Source organism: Perognathus longimembris, chromosome 7, assembly GCF_023159225.1.
Source record: "Perognathus longimembris pacificus isolate PPM17 chromosome 7, ASM2315922v1, whole genome shotgun sequence".
NCBI lineage: Eukaryota > Metazoa > Chordata > Mammalia > Rodentia > Heteromyidae > Perognathus > Perognathus longimembris.
Window position 1 is genome coordinate 2,016,449 of NC_063167.1, and position 22,848 is coordinate 2,039,296.

Here is a 22,848-nt window from a genome sequence, read left to right on the forward strand (position 1 = left end):
GATACCACTTGTGCCAAGCAGCAGAGTGAACTGCAGTGGAAACACACAGTCATAGGATGCGCGCATGTTCCCGACCTGGACTTCAGCCTCCATTTCCTTCAGGGCCGCCAGCTGCCCCTGCAGTGCTTTGATTTCTTCTTTCTTCTGCTTTTCTGCTTCCTCCGTAGCGGCTCTTTTCTGTGCCTGGCAAGATCATTTTTCTGTGAGGAGGGCTTTCTGACAGTAGAAGACACCGAGGTTTATTTCTGACACATTATGATACTTAGCGACAAGAATATAACTAGGATTAAGTAAATTGCACAGGTTAATGTCATGAAAGCTTAATGGCAGACAAAGGTGCCAAGCATGGGTCAGTCTTCCCAGACTGGGGTGTGAGGGGCTCACTGGAAAGAGGCAGAAGAGCCAGGACCAGAACTCCAAGAACCAGCTTTCTTACTGCAAGAGCCAGGACTTGGGGAACCAACATTCTTTTTTCTTTTTGGTACCAGTGCTAGGGATTGAATTTAGGGCTTAGCTTTTATGCTCAAGGTTGGCACACTAGCACTTGTGCCACAGCTATACTTCTTCTGGCTTTTTGGTAGTTAACTGGAGATCAGAGTCTCCTGGATTTTCCTGCCTCGGCTGGCTTTGAACCCTGATCCGCAGATCTCAGCCTCCTCGGTAACTGCGCTGACAGTCGTGAGCCACTGCCCCAATGGCATCCACTTTCATAGTGTAGGAGCCAGGTCCTGGACTAAGGGAAGTATCACTCTTAGCTTCGTCCGTCTCTCACAAGGGCGAACTCACCCTAATTTCAGCGTCTGTGAGCCTGCCATCTATTTTGGCGAATCCCTCAAAGATCGTCTTGTAGAGCAGGTTCCGGCGCGTGCTGCTGTCGTCTGGAGGGAGGTACTCCAGGGCGAGGGCCTGGTGCTGCCGGTACACGTCCAGAATCACCCGCACCGCCATCTCTCGCACCTCGTACACTCGGTGCTCCAGGGTGCTCACTGCGAACTGAAACAGAGTTGGAGGCCACGCGAGGGCCGCTGATGCTCAGGGTAACGAGGCTAACTTCCTTCGCATACGAGAAGACACACAGGCGCACCACACAAGTTCGGGAAGGAAATGCTCAGGTCCCCTAGGTCCGTGCCATTTCCTCGCACACACTGCACACGTATGTGTGCCTCGGCTTCTGTCTACCCCGCATCAGGAAGCACCGCTTCCCAGACTTCAAGTGAAAATCACAGCACACACTAGACACGTCGACAAGGAGACACGGCGGCCCTCACGCACCTGCCTTCAGTCAGCTACGACTGTCCTGAAGTGCTGCGGGGGTGGCTGGCCCCTGCTGAGCCTCCCTGGGCCGCCCTCTCTCGAAGCTGATGTGCGAGCCCACCTCCTCTGCAGGTGCGTGCCCACACTGTGGGTGCTCCTGCCACCCTGCCCTCGTCTCGAGCCCCCCTGGCCTGCGTCCGGCTTGTCACTTCGGTCACTCCTGCCCTCGGGGCCCCTGTGCACAGGGACTCCTCCTTCCTCGGCACTGTGGGGCCAGGGGGAACGTGACCCGGACACCACGATTGCCACCAGTGCACCCTTCAGACTCGGGCCACACCGCGGGATGCCCTGGGCACAGATCACGACGATCGCCTCACGGACCCTCCGCCGTCCTCTGCCCTGCTCTTGTCTGAGCCCAGCTCGTCTGTTCACTTAGCCTGGGGCCTGGCAGTTCAGGTCCTTGGTCCTACGGCTCCCTGGCCTGGTGTCCTGCTTTGCCCGGTGCCCTCCGGCCTTGCCGATGGTATGGAGCCACAGCCACAGAGCGCCATCAACGTTCAGGCACCGACACCCTAGGGTCTATTGTCATACACCAAAGCTCACTGGGACCAACGCTTCGCCTGGTCTGAAGTGGGGTGCTGGGGGATACCGCTGCAGAAATAGGAATGTGTGTGGCCCTGGAGAAATAAGGACTCAAACTTGGGGGCAGGAGAGGGTGATGGCAAGCCAGGCGTGCTGGCACACCCCTGTGAGGCTGGCTCTCAGTGATGAGGCAGGAGGGGCGTGATTCAAGTCCAGCTTGGGACCACACAGTGAGGGCCTGTGTCACACGGAGCTAAACAAAGCCACCAAGAGACCAAGACCGTAAATAATGTCAGGCCAGCGGAAACGGCAGCAACAACAGGGCACTGGTGGCTCTCGTCTCCAGCCACCTCTGACAGGGTCCACAGAGCGGAGCTCGAGTCAGGACTGGCGGCGTGAACAGGACAGGGCCCTGCGCAGTCAGAGCAGGGCAGTGTCACGGCCTCGCCTGCGAGGAGCCGAGGGTGGGGGGCTCTGGGGGCCGAAGGCAGTGATCCAGGCTGGAGAGGAAGGTGGCTGTGCGGAGGATGCGGCTATTCAGTGTGGCTGTTACCTCCCTCACGCACCACGTTCTGATTCGTGCAAACGTCACGCCACTCACGGCGGGCGGACGGAAGACGCGAGGTGCCCTCAGGCATTGGGCAGACCTGGTTATGGTCACCCGACACTGATGAGCTGTGCCCCGGGCTGCAGGCCACGTGGCGCGTCGCCGCGGAGCTGGCTTACCTTCATCACGTTGTCCACGGTGAAGCCCGAGTTCTCCGTGCCCAGGTCCCTCAGCAGCCGGGCCAGCAGGTCCACTTGGCTCATGGCCAGATGAACGGAAGTGTTTGCTCTCAGCGGCTGCACCAAGGCAGGCGGGATGATCTGCAGACACCTGACCTCCTTGAACAGGGCCATTTCCTGCAAAGCCAAGGGGGCCTGTCACTTTCTACTTGAAAATGCCACAAGCAATGTGGTCCACGTGGCGCAATCTTCACACTGATGCAAAACAGGGAAAAGTGATCGGAATTAAACGACAGGAAAACCGCCGATGTATAAACTCACATTTCTACTCAATGGTACAAGCCCCATGCACAAGAAATAAAGTCACGGTCACTGGGAGATTAATGAGGGCTGCCGAGAAAACAGTGGGAAACTTGAGGGTTGAGCTCCAGTACTCCTCAGCTTCATGAGCGAGGTTAACCTGAGCCACACAGGAGGCACAGACTGGAGCATCATGATCTGAGGCCAGCCTAGGCAGAAAGCACAAAATCCACTGGAAAAATGACCTGAGACAGAAAGAGCTAAGGCAAGGCTCAAGCAAGTACAAGGGTCTGGGTTCAAACCCAGGTATTGAAAAAAAAAAGCTATCTGTAAAATACTTAGAGAATGGAATTATACCTTCACATATAATACATTTTTAAAAATCTTTTTTGTTGTTGTTGTTTTTCTTTTTTTGCCAGTCCAGGGGCTTGGACTCAGGGCCTGAGCACTGTCCCTGGCTTCTTTTTGCTCAAGGCTAGCACTCTGCCACTTGAGCCACAGTGCCATTCCTGGCCGTTTTATGTGGTGCTGGGGAATTGAACCCAGGGCTTCATGTATAGGAGGCGAGCACTCTTGCCACTAGGCCATATTCCCAGCTCCATTTTTAAAAATCTTAAATGATGAAACCAACATATTTTTGGAAAGCTGCCTTTTAAAGTTGACATTATAAAATACTGAAGCACTTGAATTGCAGCATAGGAAGAAATGTTTTCCTTTGCTTTGGAGACAGGGTTTCACCACGTAGCCAAGGCTTGCCTCTCCCTCTCAGTTCTTCCTCAGCTTCTGGAGTGTTGGGATTGCAGGCAGGAGCCACCACGACTGGCTAATAGCTCCATGGATCATGTCATCTAAAATAATCTCTCGGGGCTGGGAATATGGCCTAGTGGTAAAGTGCTCGCCTCGTACACATGAAGCCCTGGGTTCGATTCCTCGGCACCACATATATAGGAAAAGCCAGAAGTGGCGCTGTGGCTCAAGTGGCGGAGTGCTAGCCTTGAGCAAAAAGAAGCCAGGGACAGTGCTCAGGCCCTGAGTTCAAGCCCCAGGACTGGCAAAAAAAAAAAAAAAAAAGTTAAAATAATCTCTCATTTTTCCAGCACAATTAACTTTGTTTGGGCCCCTGAGTTGACTGTACAAATATGAAAGACCAAAGAAGATAAACTGCTTCAGAGAAGCATGTACCGCAAACTTCTTAAGCAACAAACAAGAGTGGTAGACATGTGGCCGCTCATTTGGCAGGTTTGCGTGCAAGAGCTCAGTCCCTGTGACGTGTCACTACAAGGCCACCTGAGATGCAGACTACAGAACAATGGCAGGGTCACACACTCCTGTAATTCCAGCTGCTGGAGAGGGTGGGGCAGGAAGATCAATGGAGTCTACGAGTTCAAGGTGACTCTGGGCAAGAAAGTGACACGTTGTCTCTTAAGGAAAAACAACAACACGTCCTTCGTATGTTAATTAAAAAAATAAATGACGATCAATGTATGTTCCAATTTTCTTCCTTGAAAACTAACATTCTGTCCAAATTTTATACTACATTATTGAGAATACGGTGACACTTCAATATGATTTTTTACCTTCCTATTAATGTTAACTATTTTCCTAATTAATTTCACTTAAAATTTTTAAGTTTTTTTTTTAAATATAGGAGATTTGCAGCTCTTCATATTTTAGAGAAATGACCTTTTGAGACAGGAAACTATTAGATTCCTACCTCTGAAAAGATGTGCACATTCACAAAATTCTACGGAGGATTTTAAGGAATTTGTTAGATCTCTGGGAAATGTGGCTTAGTGGTAGAGTGTTTGCCTGGCACGCATGAAGCCCTGGGTTCAATTCCTCAGCACCACATACACAGAAAAAGCCGGAAGTCATGCTGTGACTCAACTGGTAGAGTGCTAGCCTTGAGCAAAAGAAAAAGAAGCTCAAGCACAGTGCCTAGGCCCTGAGTCCATGCCCCAGGACTAGAAGAAAAAAAAAAAGAATGCCTACACTGGCTAATTAAAGAGAGTAAAATATTTTTATTGTGTTAAAGAATCTCTTCTCTGTTCACATCTACTCAGTTTTTCCCACAACACCCAGCCTGGAGAAGGCATGTTTTGTCAACGAATGAAAATTGGATTAAGAGTTATACATTTATTTGTATCCTCATATTCTCTGTTTTAGTATGGGTGGGTTTTTGGGGTTTTTTGGTTGGTGTTGGAGCTTGAACTTGGCCTGGACGCTGTCCCTGAACTTTGGATCTCAGCCTCTTGAGTAGCTAGAAATATGGGCCTGCTCATTTCTTTTTAAATGTAAATAGTCCATGTTGCATAAAAGAAATGTGAACCCCAAACCACTGGTTTTACTTAAAGGTTATGTCTAAGCCAAAACTCCTCTCACTGGCATGGGGTGAACAGGAGGATGGCTCCGGGGCCTGGGGCTCCAGGGGACGGCCGCGAGGGGCCCAGGGCCAGAGCTGGGGGAAAGGTCACACCTGAATGAAGTTGGAAGCCATGACACGGAGGCGGGCCGAGGAGTCTCCGGTTCTGGCGAGCAGCGCAGGCAGTGTCCTTTCCACGCAGTGTGTCGTCTCAGCTTTACTCAGCTTGTGCTTGGGAATGTACTGCGTGATTATCATCTTCAGCAGCTTCAGGGACGCCTGAAAGACCTGCGGGAAAGGGGGTAACACACGGGGGCGGTGGCTGGAGTGGCGACATCAGACTCCACGGGACATCTAGCCTGAAGGGCTGGCGTGGCAGGCAATCTGGAAACTGCTTCCCAGATACAGACTCCCGCACCCATGCGGTCCTTGTGTTCCTCCTGCTACCAGGAGGGGTGCCGCATACCGCTGTGACCTGAGGCTGCTGAACACGCTGTCCACACACGGGCTCCTGCACCGTGAGCCCACGCGTGGGCGGAGGCACTGACTCTTCTCTGGTGGTGGGACCGACGGACTCATCCCATGTGTCAGGTGGGTTCGCTGCCACCCAGCTACAGCCCGTGCCTAGGTACCACGTGCGATCAAAGCACCATTCCGGGCGGAGAGCTCACCCTGCTCACCAGCACGAGGGCAGCTACTCGAGCTGGAAGGACATATTTCCCTTTCCTTTTCCCTTGTCCTGTCTCCTTGCCTGCTTCCCACGTGGGGTGGCCCGGGAGTGGGCTCGCAAGCTCCGGGCAAAGGCACTGCGCTCCTCTGCGGCCCCAGACCACAGGGAGTGGAGGGAAACTCAGGACAGCAGAAACAGAGCGCTGGATGCTAATGCCAGCCTGGCTTGAACGCTCACTCTCAGATGCGCACAGAGCTACAAAAAAGCAAGGGAAGGGTGACAGTGTCCAGGAAGAAATGCATTCTTTTTTTTTCCTTTTTTGGTCTGTGTGGGGCTCGAACTCGGGGCCTGGGCATGGGCCCTGAGCTCTTTTACTCAAGGCTAGCACTCTTGTTTTTGAGTGGTTAATTGGAGATAAGAGTGTCACAGGGACTTTTCTGGCTGGGCTGGCTTCTAACTGATTCTCAGATCTCAGCCTCCTGAGTAGCTAGGATGACAGGCATGAGCCCCTGGCGCCCAGCAGAAATGCATTCTTTACCTGACTAACCTAACTGTAACCCCTCTGTTCACAGCTTTATAATAACAAGGAAGATAACGTGGGGAAAGCATCAGCGGCTCCCGGGCTCTGCAGGTGCTGTGCAAGTGGACACGAGCCCCCGCACACGCCGCCGCGGGCCCAGCAGGGGGCAGGGCTGGGCAGCTGCACCTCTGGCTGCATGGCATCGGGACACAGTGGGGGCTACGCGGGGACCAGGCGGCCCCCCAGCCATCCGGGGCCACTGTGGAGCCCTGGGACCTGGGGCGGGGAGGACTCACCGAGATCACAATGTCCTTCATGGCTCTTCGGATGAGGAAGACGGATGCTCTCAGGGTGTTCTTTAAATCTTCCTTGGGGGTTCCAACGGGCAGCTCCATCAGCCTTTTACACAGAGCGAGCAACGCGTCCTCTCGGCATGACCACATCTTGGAATAGGCCCCGGCCACCTGCCACAAACACGAGTCTGCCTTCGCTGCAGGGCACCATGGTCCCCACCCCATGCAACATCTCCTGGACTGCGCAACCTGGACACATGGCTTATTTTTGTATGAAGACTGTTCTAGTGTCAGGCTGTGTATCAGACAGCTTTTCCCTAACAGAGAAACCACATGGACGTTAAAATGTGACTGGCGCAGACATTTCTAAGCCAAGGCCCAGGGAGAGCTGGGCCTCTTTTGGACACTTTGGGAGCAGCCGGCATTTTCCAGGGGAGCTGGTCTTCAACATGAAGCTTGGTCTTAAATAAATGCTCATCCACACGACCTGACATTTTAGCTCCTATTTTCAGTGGGGCTTCTTCGGGGACATCAGGAACATTCTAAAACAAGGCCTGGCTGCTCCCACCTCCTCCCTTCCCAGTGTGTGTGCATATGTGTGCATCTGAGTACACTTTGGGTTCTCTTTTTTTTTGTCGATTGTGGGGCTTGAACTCCGGGCCTGGGTGCTGTCCCTGAGCTCTTCAGCTCAAGGCTAGGGCTCTACCACTTGAGCCACAGCACCACTTGTGGTTTTCTGGTGGTTAATTGCACATTAGAGTCTCACAGAGTTTCCTGCCTAGGCTGGCTTTGAACCGTGATCCTCATGTCTCAGCCTCCTGAGTAGCTAGGATGACAGATGTGAGCCACCAGCACCAGGGCCTGGGTTTTCTTCTTTACCAAGGTCTCTCCCAGCACGTCAATGGCGAAGCTGGCTTCTCGCAAGGCCTTTTCTGTCAGGGGCTCCGGCTCCACTGTGCCTCCCCTCTGAGCACCACGAGAGTCTGCCTCACTAATTTCGGGGTCCCCCGAGGCATCCCCCTGAGGCTTGCGAGTGGCTGGAAGAGGCCGTTCGTCATAGGGCAGAGTCTCTGTCTGCGGTGGGAGGAGAGGAAGCGGTGAGGCTCTGGGGGGCCGGGCAGGGCTCCCCCACAGCTTTCCACTCCTGCGGGAAATGAGGGATCCTAACGGTGCATTTCCTTAAATAGCAGCATCATCAAATTACTTATGATTATTATATCATCACAGTACTTTCTACTGCAAGTGGGACGTAAATGACCAAGTTAGGCCAGGCTTTCTACTATACGGTCTTTCTAACCCACAACTAGGTGAAACAGAAATCCATGTGACTCGAATGCTTGCTTCCCTCCCTCCCTCCCTCCCACCCTCCCCTCTTCTTCTTTCCTTCTCTCCTCCTCCTCCACCCCCGGCCATGTATTACAAGATACACCGTTGGATTAATGTACGGATTTACAGACACGCTTCCCTGCCAGGGAAAGCTGACCAGCGTGATAAACACCACCGGTTAACAGCTCCACCAAGGAGGAGCCACTTCAGTTCAGTCACACAGGTTATAAAAGTGACGGCTATTCTTTTCTTTTTCTGACAAGATCATGATGTTTTCCTAGTTTATTGCCTAGGATTAACTACCAAACTTGACTTTAACAGACATATTTCTGGTAGCTGACATTTAACAAGCTCTCTCTGCCCCTGCCTAGGCCCATTCCATTTTTTTGCCCACCAGACCAGCTAACACTGAAACTAATTTATGCTGGGCACTGCTGCTGATGCCCCCTACCCCCCAAAGAAGATGGACTTCCTGCCCTCATGGGGAGGGTCCTGCTCCCACGGGGACACAGCAGGCACGGAGCGGAAGTTCAGGGGATGAGCTGAGATCCGACCCACTTCCTGGGGAGGTGCGGTTGCAGTGCTGAAGCTGCCCAGCACGCGCTGCAATGGCAGTGCGCGTGCGCCCTGTGGAACTCTGCCCCTGTTCCAGCATCGACTCCATGGTCAACGCTGAGAGGACTCAACAGCGACCTCTGCAGGGCATTTCAACTCCAGTCACCGGCCTCACGGAGATGGGGTGTTGGGGAGGTGACAGTGCTCCTCTCAGGGGCACCGCGGGACCAGGATGGAGCCGTGGCTCCCCGTGGACATGCTCTGGGGTGCAGGGGCCCTTTCTCTCCCAATGTGGTGCCTGAAATCTCTGCCACATCTCTCCTCCGCTAGAGGCTGGCGAGGTGTGTGGCTGAGGCTCACCTGGGGGGGCGAGCTTGAGGACCCCCGCTTAGCACGGGCACGCGCTCACCCCGGATGGTACAAGTGGCCAGCATGCTAGCTCTGTGGTGCCGGGGACCAAAGGGAGCTGAGCGCTAGGAAGAAACCCACTTCCTGCTCACACTGCTGAGCTCCTGAACCAAACCAGCCCTGAACCCCACATGATCGTTCACACTGCTAGTTGTAGGAGCCAACAAAACCCTTACTTCAAGTCCTGCTTTCTGTCACCTGACCAAGTCCACAGGCAGTACTGGGCCTGGAACTCAGGGCCTGGCACGTGTGAGGCCCAGGTGCTCTACCATGTGGGCCGTGCCCCGGCCATGCCCACGGCCTCTTGTTGGTGTTCAGTAATCCTAGAGTGCCAGGGTGGGCCTGGCGCAGGGCCTGCCCTCCACAGGCCTCGGGGGGTGCAGCCCCGTGCCGCGCGGGCTGCGGAGGAGGGACTTACAGGGTTTCGCGGCGGCACAGGGCCAGCGGCAGGGGGTGATGGGTCTGCTGCGAAGCACCGAGGCGTCGCCAGGGTGTGCGACGAGAGTTGCTCTTGAAGAACGGGGTCTGCAGGCGGGTTTTCGGGCCCCACCTCCGCTGGCTGCGGTGGCGAGGGCGCCGGCTTCTGGTGGCGGGGGCTGCCGGGGTGGGCCAGGGGCTGGAGGGGCAAAGCGCAAGGCCTTCGCATCTGGAGGAGAGGAAGGGGTGCTGCTCGGGAAGGGGACTCCCGCCCGCCCGCAGCCTCCGCGTACGGCGGGGCTCCCCCCGCCAGCGGCCTGTGCGGTCACCCTGGCCACAGTTAGGGTCGGGGCTACAGAGTCACTACGCACACCCAGATCCCAGTGTGAGCGTGGGTGTGTACACGCACCCCCTCTCCCCCAGGGAAAAGCAGGATGGGGCAGAAGGCACTTGGGGTGGACCCAAACAGGCCTGGGCTGGAAACCGGGCACTGGCGTGCACTGTGTGGCTTAAGTGGCTTTGTGCCATGCCACCCAGGAAGAACGGACTTGGGGTCACCGCCCGGCGGCTCCCAGGCCTCAGCCAGGGCTCTGGCCCATCTCCTGCTTCGAGTGCTGGACAGGTGGAGGCACACCGCCACCCCATCAGCCTGAGGCCAGTAGCCGGGATGGAGGGGCTGGGCAAGGCCCGGGAACCGGCATTCCCCACCCACTCGGTGGGGCTCGGGGCCTGAGCTTCCTTCCTGCACTGGGTTTTGATCACCTGTCTACATGAGCTGGCGTGATGCCCGCTGGCACTGAGCTCTGGACGGAAGTCACACCTTACACAAGAGGCCAGGGCTGGAGGGACAAGGAGCTCATGGACAAATGGCAGTGCCATGACCTCCCGACCCAGGTTCCCTTCCTCCTCTACTGTAAATGCTCAATGATCACATCATAGCAGAATCTGCCTCCCACTGGGTCCTCCCCCCCCCCACGTCCCCCCGGCCCCGCAGCACGCCCTCACCTCTGGCTCTCCTCCCTGCAGGAGGCCGTGCAGCTCCAGCTGCTCATACACCTGGGCGCGGTAGCGCGCCATCTGCTGCTTCTTCTCCTTGGCCAGGTCGTAGTCTTCCTTCTCCACGGCACAGCGCTTCTCCACCTCGTACCGCCCCAGGCGCTCGCCAACCTGTGGCACGGAACAAGCTCAAGAGTTCCAAGGTAATGTTTCCTGTGGCACGCCAGGGCCGGGGCGGCGGCCACATGTGAGTCCACGTGGGAGGGCCACGCAGGAGAGCGCTGTAGGACGGGCCGTGTCTCCCGCTGCCGTCCCAGCACCCGTAAGCCGGGACCCTCACACGAGCTCTGAGGCAAGCCGCCGCCCGCCAGCCCCTGCAGCAAGTGCTGAGGGCCCTGGCTTTGGGCTGTGGTGGTGGTGAACCCTTTGGGATGCTCACTGTCCCCGCCACCTGACCGAGACCCAGGACCGGGCCCTGCACTAGCTCCTTGGCTTTCGGGAACCTGCGCTCTGCGGTCTATCCCTGGCAAAGGGGGAGGCGGCTTCTCAGAAGCGGCACCTTTTGCAAGTCAGCGATTGCCTGCTTCAGTTTCTTGGCGTGATCGTAGCGCTCCTTCTGGACAGCTTCCCGCTTCCTCTCATCCAGCTTGCGTATGATCTGGGCGACTTCAGGGTCTTGGTACATGTCAAAAGCCAGGTCATCGAGTGGGGAGATATAGTCCGACCTCCTGAGGGGAGAAAGGACTACGTAGGGCAGGCGGGCCCAGGGGCCCATGCTCGCCGCTGGGGAAAGGCGCTGTCTGTCCACAGCCGCTCTGGCGGGAAGGGTCGGGTGGCCTTCAGGCCAGGGCTTGAAGTGAGGGTGGCCTTTCTGCGGCTAGTGCCGAGCTCCTGATGCCTAGCTGCTGTGCAATGAGCCTCTGAGCTGGGGGTGCATTCGTTTGTTCGTTCACTCTTCATTCATTCATTCACTCACGTAGCAAGTGTTCTAAGAGCAGATCTGGGCCAAGTGAGGCAGAAGCAAGAGGCCTGTGTGGTACCTGAGGCAGATACAGCTGGGGAAAGTGAAGAACACAAAGGGTGGCCAGACCTCCCCCCCAGCGTGGATGTGGGGGCGGCAGTCCAGGCTCCACGTCATAACAATACCACACTAACTCAGAGGACCACGAAAAGTCTGTATTCTTTAAGTACTTCTTAACAACTTATGTGACGTGTATCTAGCTCTAAAGTAGCCATAAAACGATCTTGCCCAACTGATCACTTGTGTCAGTTAAGACCTTTGAACTCTGCCTGTGCCCAAGGAGAGCTGATGGCTTCACCGCCTGTTCCTGAGGGACCGGAGACACCTCAGTGCCAGAACTGAGGCAGTCTCTGCAAGGCAAAAGGGCAGGTTGGCAGAATACCAGTCCCAGGGGTCGTAGTCTTTACAACCTGGCAAGGTATCTCCAACACTTGCTTATCAGCCGCAGATGCCTCCACAGGCATCCAGACACCCTGAAATCCAGAGCTCCGGAAGGGGCTTGTCACTGGCGATTCTGACCACTGCGGAGCAGGGGAGGGAGGGCTCTTACCCAGAGAAAGTTCCTTCCAAGGCTGGGTCCTCAGGGTTGTGCCCAAGATAATGGTCAATGAGCTTCTCTCTAGAGGTCTGTAAGAGCAAAAGATCTGCTTAGAATTTCAACACACAAGGGACGACACAGAAGTGTAACTTTAGTGTTAGCTAGCAAGCTGTAGCAAGATTCAGTGATCTTCTTGAGTAGAAGAGAATTTACAGTCGCTAAAATAATCTGACAATTATTCACTAGTCAGTTTTAGGAAGGTTTAAAACATATCCTTGTAATGGTGTTAATGATACATTTCGCGATGAAAATAAATGACTTGGAATGTGACTCCCAAACTTACAATATTGTTCTTGTCACCAAAATCCGCAGGGTCTCCAATGATATTTATCGCAACCAAAGCAACCTAAGAAAGAGTTAAAATCAACAAAATATGTTTGTTTGAGATGTCTCACACCTTTTATAACTGATTATGAGCTACACAAGGATGATGTACGTATCAGTGTTATGATAACATACAGAATTATTAGTTTAAAAAATGAATTATGTGCTGGGTGCTGGTGGCTCATGCCTCTTATCCTAACTACTCAGGAGGCTGAGATCTGAGGATCATGGTTTGAAGCCAGCCTGGTACGGGAAGTCCGTGATATTCTGATCTTCAATTTAAAAAGTTGGAAGTGGAGCTGTGGCTCAAGTGGTAGAGCACTAGCCTTGAGCACAAAAAGGGATAGTGCCCAAGGCCCCAAGTTCAAGCCCCACGACCAGCACAGACACAAAGATTATGAGAAATAATATCATGCTGAACCAATTGGCTATTCTAGCCATTGACAGCAGGGGAGAGGAACCTTTTTTCTGCCACATACTACTAATTGTGTATTAGTAACTTCATTCATGGGCCATACAAAACTACCAACACAGCAGACAGCCACAGGCAGCTGGACAGAAGCATGTGCCTGGCCCATCATATAGACCAAATGATTTCTAGGGCCTTCCATGGCTCGAGGCTGGATGTTCCCTAGGCTTGGTTGTTCAAGGCTGTCCACACATCTGGAAATATGGTTCTTAAGGTCCCTTTCTGTCCTGCATCTCTGAAGTCCCGTGTCCTGGTCTTCAGTGTTCGGCTGCAGGCCCAGTGCTACTCCAGGGAGACAGCCTAGCTGAAGCCAGGAGCAGTGGTTACCCCAAAAGCTTCTCTTGGTAGCAAAGTCTTCACACGCACACAAGAGAAAACACCCAACTCATAACGCTGTGAGAGGACGGCACAGAGGCACGGGTGTAGGGCATCAGTCTTACCTGATTATATATGTTGTATTTGTTGACATAGTTTTCATGAAAAATCAGCTTGAGAAATTGCCCGACTGCATCCACATAAACAGACTTTAGTTCCCGGGCTTTGCAACCTGTCTTTTCGTTGTCACAGAGAGAGACGTAGCTAAAACAAAAAAACACACACCAAAGAATATGTTGAAGACAAAAGTGCGGCTTTTCCTACTGGACTTGACTGGTTTAAATAAAAGCTAGGCCTGAGTGAGAAGCCTAGGAAAACCCCTCAAAGTCAAATTCTCATCTATAGTGTTTTAAGAGTGGGATTAGAACTCAGGGCTTCACACGTCAGTGGCAAGCACTCTATCAATTCAGCCAGGCCACAGCTTTTTTTTTCCTTTCAGTTTCTCAGGTGGGGTCTTGGACTTCTGCCTGGGCTACAGGTGGTGTGCAATTCTCCCATCTCTGCCTCCTGGTAGCTGGGGTTACAGGCTTGGCTTGTGCCACCACGTCTGACCCTCTAACTGATACTCTCGAGGAAAGCTCTCTACTCGCAAAGTAGCCAGCAGGTGTGACATAGGAGACAGTGCTAGGAATGGCACAGAGGACCAAGACCGGGAATCCATGGACTGTTGAGAGCTCTGAGGGAGTGTGGTCAGGTTAACAGTCAATATTACCAAGTTTTAAATTCCATTCTTACCCAAGTCTGCGAAATCGCTCAGCTTGGTATGGCGCAAAATATTCTGGCAAGCTTTCACTAATGTAGAACTCGATTTTGCTCGCAATCATGTACTGGTGGGCTAGTAATTGTAGCTTTCGAATTCGACACCGCTCTACCATCTGAAGAACAATTTCTTGTGGAAACTGGCAGAACCTGTAAGTCAATGCACACGTGCTTGTGTTCCTGAGCAATGCCTGCAGCTCCCAGCTGCTGTGATTAGGCAGGAGCAGGCTGGAGAGGCTGCCAGGAGAGGACCGTGATCGCATCCTGCCTCTGGTGCTTTGCAGAGGCACGGCTGAGGCTGGGACCTGCCAGCTGCCCAGCACAAACCTTGCTTTGGCAACTAGACCAATGCTGGAGGGGAGCCTCAAGTTATTATTGATCCGAATGAATCAGTCTAACAAGGCTGGGCCAGTGGAGTGGGAGAGGCCAGGGCCTTCCTGCAGGGACTCGGGCAAACGCCTGCTTCCAGGGCTGGGCTAGCATTTTGGGACCACTTGCTGTGTGTGCCTGGGCTGGGGAAGCTCACACTCCAGCATGTGGGGGGCCCTACCCACGGAGGAACACCCCACAGTACACACGGGAGCATGTGGGGGGCCCTACCCACGGAGCAACACCCCACAGTACACACGGAAGCATACGGGGGCTTCTACCCATGGAGGAACACCCCACAGCATGCACGGAAGCATACGGGGGCTTCTACCCATGGAGGAACACCCCACAGCATGCACTGAAGCATACGGGGGCTTCTACCCACGGAGGAACACCCCACAGCATGCACTGAAGCATACGGGGGCTTCTACCCATGGAGGAACACCCCACAGTACACACGGAAGCATGTGGGGGGCCCTACCCACAGAGGAACACCCCACAGCACACATGGAAGCATGTGGGGGCTCTACCCACGGAGGAACACCCCACAGCACACACGGAAGCATACGGGGGCTTCTACCCATGGAGGAACACCCCACAGTACACACGGAAGCATGTGGGGGGCCCTACCCATGGAGGAATACCCCACAGTACACACGGAAGCATGTGGGGGGCCCTACCCACAGAGGAACACCCCACAGCACACACGGAAGCATGTGGGGCTCCTCAGGACAGTGCTGCGTCCCTGTGCAAGGCGGCCCTGGCCTCACCTGCTCCAGAGGCCCGAGCAGCCGCCCCACCGCTGCCCAGGGAACACGCGTGGACGAGGGAGGGCTGCCCAGGCTCTCCCAGCAGGCCCGACGCGCTCCCAGAGCTGCCCGTGGCCAGGTCTCCGTGGCGTCTTCCTGCGCTCTGGGCCTCCTGGACAGCCTCATTTTCAAACCACCCTTTGGTGACCCTGCATTCCTCTCAGCAAATGCCACTGTGACTGCAGTCACCACAGCGGCGTTCGCAGCCCCTTGCCGGGCCCCTTCCGGGGGGCCCCACTGTAGCCACCACAGCCTCCCCGACACCGAGGACCCCATCTCCTGGGTCTGGATCTCGCTCAGTCCACACACCCTCACTCTCAGCCCAAGTGGCCGCGATGCCCTCGCAGGTCCCCGTCGAGCCTCGAATGTGCCCAGGGCTCCCTTCTCTCCTCAGCCCCACAGCTTAGGGAGCCCCACGGGGCAGTGCCGGAGGCAGGCCCTTCTACATGGGGCGGGAGACCCGGCATTTCCACGCCGGCATCTGCGACGCAGCAAGCTCCACGGCCCAGCCTCATCTTAGGGCAACAGGGAAGCTCCACTTCTCTCACCCTCCTCCTCTTCTCTCACCACGCGGGACCACGGCCTGGGTATGCAGCAGGCTGTGGCTGCACTCAGTGCCCGCCAGTAGGGGGAGCAGAGGAAGGGATGGGAAGGGGCTTTCTGGACTGGACCGGGCCATGGGGATGGTGAGGACCAGCTCTGCACAGACACTGACGTTAGAGGGATATAGATCAGAACAGAGCCCGCTAAGAGGAGGGCTCTGGGATGTTTGCTTCTGGGGCCATGACTGCTGGTCTTTCCTAACCTATTTTCAAAGATGCAAAGGTTGTGTAGAGATGCAGCTGGGAAAAGGGTTGGAGAAAGGACTCGGTGCTTGAAGTAGACACTGTGTGTGTGTGTTTGTCCAATCCAGTGCTGTTTCAGATAGGAATCAGTCACTGATTTCAAACAAAGGCCTTGATCCCCATGTTCTTTGTAAGACCCTTTCAGGAACACACAGTCCCTGAAGAAATGCAGCCAGCACTGACCTCAGCGGAAGGAAGGGCCGCAGGGTGACCTTTATGTGCTGGGTTTGAACCCAGGACCTTGCATGTGGGAGGCACGAGCTACTCTTTTGGCCTCTCTGAGGCGGCGTCTTGCTTTATAGCACAGGTTATGCCTGTGTGCTAAGTTGCCATGATCGCAGGCATGCCTCCAGAGTGCCATGATTATAGGCATGCACTGTCACATCTTGTACAGTCTCTTGAGTGTGGGCTTATCTTATAAGAGAAATAGGCCCATCCCATTTCCTTTCTTTCTTTCTTTCTTTCTTTTTTTTTTTTTTTGCCAGTCCTGGGGCTTGAACTCAGGGCCCGAGTGCCATCCCTGGCTTCTTTGCGCTCAAGGCTTAGCACTCTACCACTTGAGCCACAGCGCCACTTCTGGTTTTTTTCTATATATGTGGTGCTGAGGAATCGAACTCAGGGCTTCATGTATATGAGGCAAGCACTCTTGCCACTAGGCCATATTCCCAGCCCCTCAAATTTTCTTTAAGAACAAAAAGCCATTGAGATGTACAACACTGAAGCACAATCTGACAGTCCTGTAGCATATGACATCCAAGTTACAATAACAGCAGAGACAGACCAAAGGAAGTCACGTGACACTGTCACACACTCACACACACGCCCCACTCCAGCTTCACCTTGGTGACCGCCATCCACTGACGGTGGGTGCATGGATCATTAGTTCCCGGGCACTGAAGCCGTCTTCGTGTCCAGAAGAGCTGACCACTACGAATCCAATCTTGTGGGGCATTCTGCACGCTTGGGCTGTGTATAAGAGCAGGGACATTTTCTTTAAAGGAATTCATAAACCTAACACTGAAAGTGCTAGTTCATGCACATCCAACGTACACAGTAGTTCACAAAGATTTTTTTCCATCACTTTTCACAGACATCTCTGGTCCTACTTAAAGTAGAACTTACCTTGATTTTCCCCAAGTACTTGTCCAAAAGTTAGGCTTGTGTTGTGGGCTGACTCATGTCCCCAAAGATGTTCAGTCCCTACCTTGGTACATGTGAATGTGACCTTACTTGAATCAGGGTCCTAGTGGGTGTGATCCAGTGCAAATGAAGTGTTAAGGGTGGGCCCAATTCAACATGGCAAGTGTCCTTCTAGGAAGGGAAGAAGAGTGGGGCGCAGTTCAGTAGTTCAGAAGGAAGACACTTGACTCACATGTGTGAGGCCCTAGGTTTACTCTCCAGAATTGCCTCAAAACAAAAGCCAAACAAACAAAAAAAACCAGGGCTGGGAATGTGGCTTAGCGGTAGAGAGCTTGCCTGGCATGCATGAAGCCCTGGGTTCAATTCCTCAGCACCACATAAGCAGAAGAAGCCAGAAGTGGCGCTGTGGCTCAAGAGGTAGAGTTCTAGCCTTGAGCAAAAAGAAGCCAGGGACAGTGCTCAGGTCCTGAGTCCCAAACCCCAGGACTGGCAAAAAATGAAAATAAAAAAATCAAAATCTAACCACTGAGCGCTGATGGCTTACACCTGTAATCCTAGCTACTCAGGAGGCTGAGATATAAGGACCACAGCTCAAAGCCAGCCTAGGCAGGAACATCCATGAGACTTATCTCCCTCCAATTAACCACCAGAAAACTGGAAGTGGTGCTGTGGCTCAAAGTGGTAAAGCTAGCCTTGAGCTGAAGAGCTCAGGGACAGTGCCCAGGCCAAGTTCAAGCCCCAAAACCGACAAAAGAAAAAAAAAAAACCCCACCAATAGTGCCAACAAAAACATGCATGCTAAAGAAGTGAGTAAAAGCCAGACACACAGAAACATGGAGAATACCACACGGTGACAGAGGCAGAAGCCAGAGCCAAGGAGGAATGCCAAGGGCTTCTTTAAGCCCCCAGAGGCCAGGAGGAGGGTGGGACCTTTTCTCAAGCCTGCAGAAAAGGGAGGCCCCGCTGGCAACCCGACTTCACCCTTCCAGTTCCATTTTGTGATACGTTGTGATGGCAGAAACAAAGGTTTTTTTTTTAGTTAGGAAACTAATAGGGCCAATGTGTAAACTAGTAACCAATGACAAGGAGAGGCAGGGCAACTTACTCACAAGTGGTGTAACAGGAATTGATCACTAGGGTGACAGTGATTGATCACTAGTGTAACAAGAATCAATCACTAGGGTAACAGTACTTTAACCACTAAGGGAAACAGTAATTGATCACCTGGGTGACAGTGACTGCTCTGTGAAAATGATAGGTTCATAAAGTGCAAACTTGATGACTACAGAGACTGGATGATTGACTGACTCAAAGTATTTTAAATACCACTAGGAGCTGGGTGTCAGCAGCTCATGCCTATAATCCTAGCTACTCAGGAGGCTGAGGTCTGAGAGTTGAAGCCAGTCCTGGCAGGAAAGTCCCTTATCTCCAATAAACTATCAAAAAAAGCTGGAAGTAGAGCTGTGGCTCAAGTGCTAAACAGCTAGCCTTCAGCAAAAGAAGCTCAGGGACAGCGCGCAGGCCCTGAACTCAAGCCTTAGGACTTGGCAGTAAACGATATAGTGTTGGCATAAGTATATCCACATAGAGGAGACTGAGAACGATCGTTCTCAAGTTGTACAAAAATGAATTCCAAATAGACTAAATGTTTGGATGTTAGACAAACTGGGCTGAAACTTAATCACTAGGCACTATGTTGAAAATGAACTATATTAACTTGTGGGTGAGGACAGGAGGGGAAAACTAGGGGAAAGCGAGGGAGGGGAGGCATTGTTGAAAAACAAATGCCCTCCTTATCTGACTTACACAACTATAACCCCTCTGTATGTCACCTTTATAATAATAATAAAAATAAGAAATAACTAAACCATGTCTTATCAGTAAGAAAAATGCTGAAACTGCTAGCCACAAACATAGGGAGAATTCTTGAAGGTATAGATATCATTTTTCTGAACAGAACCCCAATTCCTCAGAAAATAAGAGTAAGCGTTGAAAAATGAAATTATATCAAACTAAGAAGCTTCTGAACAGCAAAGGCAACAACCATTGGAACCCAAAGAAAAATCTACAGACTAGGAGGAAATCTTTGACTGCTAGCTAAACACCAAAAGGGTAAGAAATACAACTGATAAATGGGAAAATGGACAGACAGTTCTCAACAGAAGTACAAATAAACACGTGGAGAACTGTTCTCAGTCAGCGGGTCAGCCGTAAAGGAAATGCAAAGCAAAACAACACTGAGATTCCATCTCACCCCAGTCAGACTGGCCACCACCAAGAAAACAACAAACGTTGGGGGAGGGAGGGCCTCCTGCACTGTGAGTAGGAATGAATGTACATTCATCACTACGAAATCCGGATAGAGGTTCCTGAAAAAACACAGAGCTATGACCCGATCCTACTATACCACTCCTGATATAAATCCAAAGAAAGGCGAATCACCACACCGCGGAGACTCCCACACAGCCATGTTTACAGCAGCCAAAAGATGGAGTCAGCCTAGGTGTCCATCAGCTGATGGGCGGATAAAGACAATGTGGTAAATGTACACAATGGAGCACCATTCAGCTATGCAAAAGAATGGAGTTAGGTCCCTGGTGAAGTAAGACAGACTGAGAAAGATAAACATTGCCTGTTCTCTCTCTTATGTGGAATCTAGTTCTTAAAAATGAGTGATGGGGAGTTGGAGGAGTGGCTCAATTGGTAGAGCACCAGCCCGTGAGGGAAAGCAAGTGTCAGGGAGTGAGTTTGAGTCTCTGTCTTGGACCAGAAAAGAAAAAAAAAAAAGAAACAAGAAGGCAAAACAGGTTCTTCTTGGGGCCAGGTGCCTACAGGAGGGGAAGAATGAAAGGAGAGCGTGGTGTGGGTGAATGCGGTTGAAGCACTTTATATACATGCATGAAAACAGAAAACAAAAACTTTAAAAGTAGGGAAGGAGTCTGATCAAAGTACAGTTTGCATGTGCAGAAATATATCATGATGAAACTCCTTTGTGCGATTAGTAGTTTCTCATTAAAAAGCTCTACTCCCTCCAAATGCCCCGCACACAATGAAGAATTCACTGCAATAAAAATGCCAGAATGTAAAGAGTGAGAAAAGAACGTTCGCGGGGTAAGTTTTCCATGTTGTGATGTGATGGAGCCCAGCTCTGGCCCCCGTTGGATGGCAGCAGCACATGGAGGGTGGACGGGGGTGTCTACTTCTGTGGCCTGGCACCCGCGCGGACGGTCCTCACTGGAAACAGTACCACGCTCCGATGGTCCTCTGGCCCTGCGGGGCTGCCCACTGGCTCCCCCATGCCGTCAGGTCCTGACCTGCACGGGGCAGGCTCCCAGCCGGGATCGGAGCGCGGAGCCCACGCCTCCCCACGGGAAGGGGCTCTCAGGGGAACAGATGTTTGTGGTCCACATGACTCCATGCCCGGACTACGCAGAGGGGCTGCTGGGGCCACCCGTGGCAGAGGCGCCCCACAGTGGCACCGGCTCAGGGCAGAAGGCCCCCTGTGAGGACTTCAATCACCTGCACCGCTCCCAGACTCCTGGGTACTTTTCAGTTACCAGCCAATTAAAGCCCTGCTGAGCAAGCCATTGGAGCTAGGTTAAATCACCTGGTGAACAGAAGAAAAAGAAAGCCATCCATCACTAAGTCAGAGGACATTAGAAATGTCTCTGAGATAAAACACTGGTAACTGCAATTTTCTTTCAGAGGTCACTTGGAGCCGGGCTCGTTTTAACATGCCTGACGTGTGATCTCCATCTTCCTCCAGCTCACAGATTCACTGAGGACGATTGCTTCCATAAACCAACGACTGGCTGGCGCTTGCTAATGTTTCTTGAAATATGTGAGTAAAAACATAACGATATGCCACTAAAAGTCATATCTTGTATAAAGTAGAGGACAACTCAGCTAAACAAACCCAGAAGATAACAAAAAGCAAATATAAAACCAAAGTTGAGTGAAGTAGTGCCTTGTGTAGCCCCAGAGGCAGCTCCCTGTGCCCGGGAATGGCACAGACTTCCCTGATCTGCTAGGTCACTCGGGTTTTGAGCCTGGAGCTTACCTACCCCAACTGGCCACATCTGCCCTTACCACCCAAAGCCACCTGGTGTGCCAGGCTGTACTGAATACAGCCCTCTTCTCCAAGCCTTTCTTGGCCTGAATTCTAACCTCAAAATTCTAATGCCAACCTTCACTAACGCTCATGGGTAGCATCCTTGAACACAGAATTTCTCATTCATTCGATCACTTCTAAGGGCGGAACCTTGTCAGTATCTGCCTACTCTGTCTCAAGCAGCTAGGTTCGCATATCCATCAATATATCGTGTACCACAGTTACACACTGGATATTTACGTCCAAATACGAAGGTGTCTCCGCTGCTGCCCCCAATACTAAAGTATTCACCCTGAAGATCTGCAGGATGATGACCACGATGTGTGTGTGTGTGTGTGTGTGTGTGTGTGTGTGTTGCGCACGCATACTGGGGCCTGAGTGTTGTCCAGCTTTTTTGTTCAAGGCTGGCATTCCAACACTTGGGCCACAGGTCCACTTCCAGCTTTTTGCTGGTTAACCGGAGATAAGAAGTCCTACCAACTTTCCTGTCCAGGCTGGCTTGGAACTGAGATCCTCAGATCTCAGCCTCCTGAGTTGCTAGGATGAAAGACCAGAGCCACCAGCACCAGGCTCCACGACGGTACTGACATCTGAAAAATCATCCCCAAAGGCCCGAGTCGTCCATCCCTGAATGTCCTCCTCATAAACCTTCAGTGTCGCACGGAGACATTTCCAAGACTCTATTAAAACAACACCACTGATCCTATGGAAGAGCCAGAGTCTGATGAATGCATCCTGCCAGCTGGTCTTCGCCAGAGGCGTGTGCGATCCCACCAGCACACCCAGCAGATGCCGCTTCTTCCCTGAGTGCAATCACTTTTCCACCCCCGGCCATGCTTACTTCTTGCCCCAGAACAAGCTAAACTAAAATTCAACAGTAGCAGCTTCCAGATACTTTGTTACACGATCACTGGACTAAAATGGTTCCTAGGCAAAGAAACTTAAGTGTTAGAATTAAATAACAACTTGGGGGTTGGGTGGCAACGAGGTACTTTTTAACAGACTGAAAAAGGCTTCGGGGAGACCTGGAACGTAAAGAGCAGCCGTCCACGGTGTTTTGGAAACCGGTCCCCGTCAGTGAGGCGCGCACTACAGGACGGGGCGGGGGCGGGGGGTGAGGGGGGAGGGCTAGGAATGCCTCCGACGCCCGGACTAGCGGGGCGGCCGCTAGGCGGGGCGGCCGGGGTGGGGGAGAGGGGGGGGGGAGCGGCGCCAGGCCCCGCAGGGCCGCCGGGCAGGGTGGCGGGAGGGGATGGACCGCGAGCCCCACGGATCCCTAGCAGAACGGAGACGCCCGCCGCCCCTCGGGTACCTGCTCAGCACCGACGACTGCGGCGGAAGCGCGGGCGCTGCAGGAGCGCGGTGGGCGGGCGGCCCTGCGATGACCGCCGTCCTCTCGGGCTCAGGGGATGCCTCCGCCGCCGCCCCGGGCCGCCCGCACCCCGAGGCCGCCGCGGCGGCGGTGGCAGCCGAGGAGCAGCCCGGGCCACCTCCGCCCACCGCCCGGGCCGCGGCCGCGCTCTCATGACAACCGGGGCCGGCCGGTGCCTCCGCGCCTGCGCGCCTCCACGCCCCGGCCTGCGCACGCGCACAGCGCCGCCGTCCCGGACTGCGCCTGC

At 53.4% G+C, this 22,848-nt stretch overlaps 1 protein-coding gene across 2 annotated transcripts in view; it reads right to left on the reverse strand.

Annotated features, from left to right (window-relative positions):
- The window catches only part of LOC125354494 (centrosomal protein of 104 kDa-like), a 32,763-nt gene extending 10,018 nt beyond the window's left edge, over nt 1-22,745 (reverse strand). Inside the window, exons 1-16 of one of the 2 annotated variants that reach the window (XM_048350119.1) lie at nt 22,542-22,745; nt 17,183-17,289; nt 16,818-16,944; nt 13,932-14,105; nt 13,262-13,400; nt 12,312-12,374; nt 11,981-12,057; nt 10,969-11,137; nt 10,419-10,580; nt 9,415-9,642; nt 7,587-7,781; nt 6,711-6,878; nt 5,339-5,512; nt 2,563-2,739; nt 787-993; nt 76-183 (exon numbers count right to left, since the gene is read on the reverse strand). In XM_048350119.1, the coding sequence (XP_048206076.1) occupies nt 76-183; nt 787-993; nt 2,563-2,739; nt 5,339-5,512; nt 6,711-6,878; nt 7,587-7,781; nt 9,415-9,642; nt 10,419-10,580; nt 10,969-11,137; nt 11,981-12,057; nt 12,312-12,374; nt 13,262-13,400; nt 13,932-14,105; nt 16,818-16,944; nt 17,183-17,192 (2,178 nt within the window). In that variant the 5' untranslated portion in view covers nt 17,193-17,289; nt 22,542-22,745. The remainder of the gene's footprint in view (nt 1-75; nt 184-786; nt 994-2,562; nt 2,740-5,338; nt 5,513-6,710; nt 6,879-7,586; nt 7,782-9,414; nt 9,643-10,418; nt 10,581-10,968; nt 11,138-11,980; nt 12,058-12,311; nt 12,375-13,261; nt 13,401-13,931; nt 14,106-16,817; nt 16,945-17,182; nt 17,290-22,541) is intronic. The other variant, XM_048350120.1, reaches the window with a different exon arrangement.
- Nucleotides 22,746-22,848: the final 103 nt, after the last annotated feature.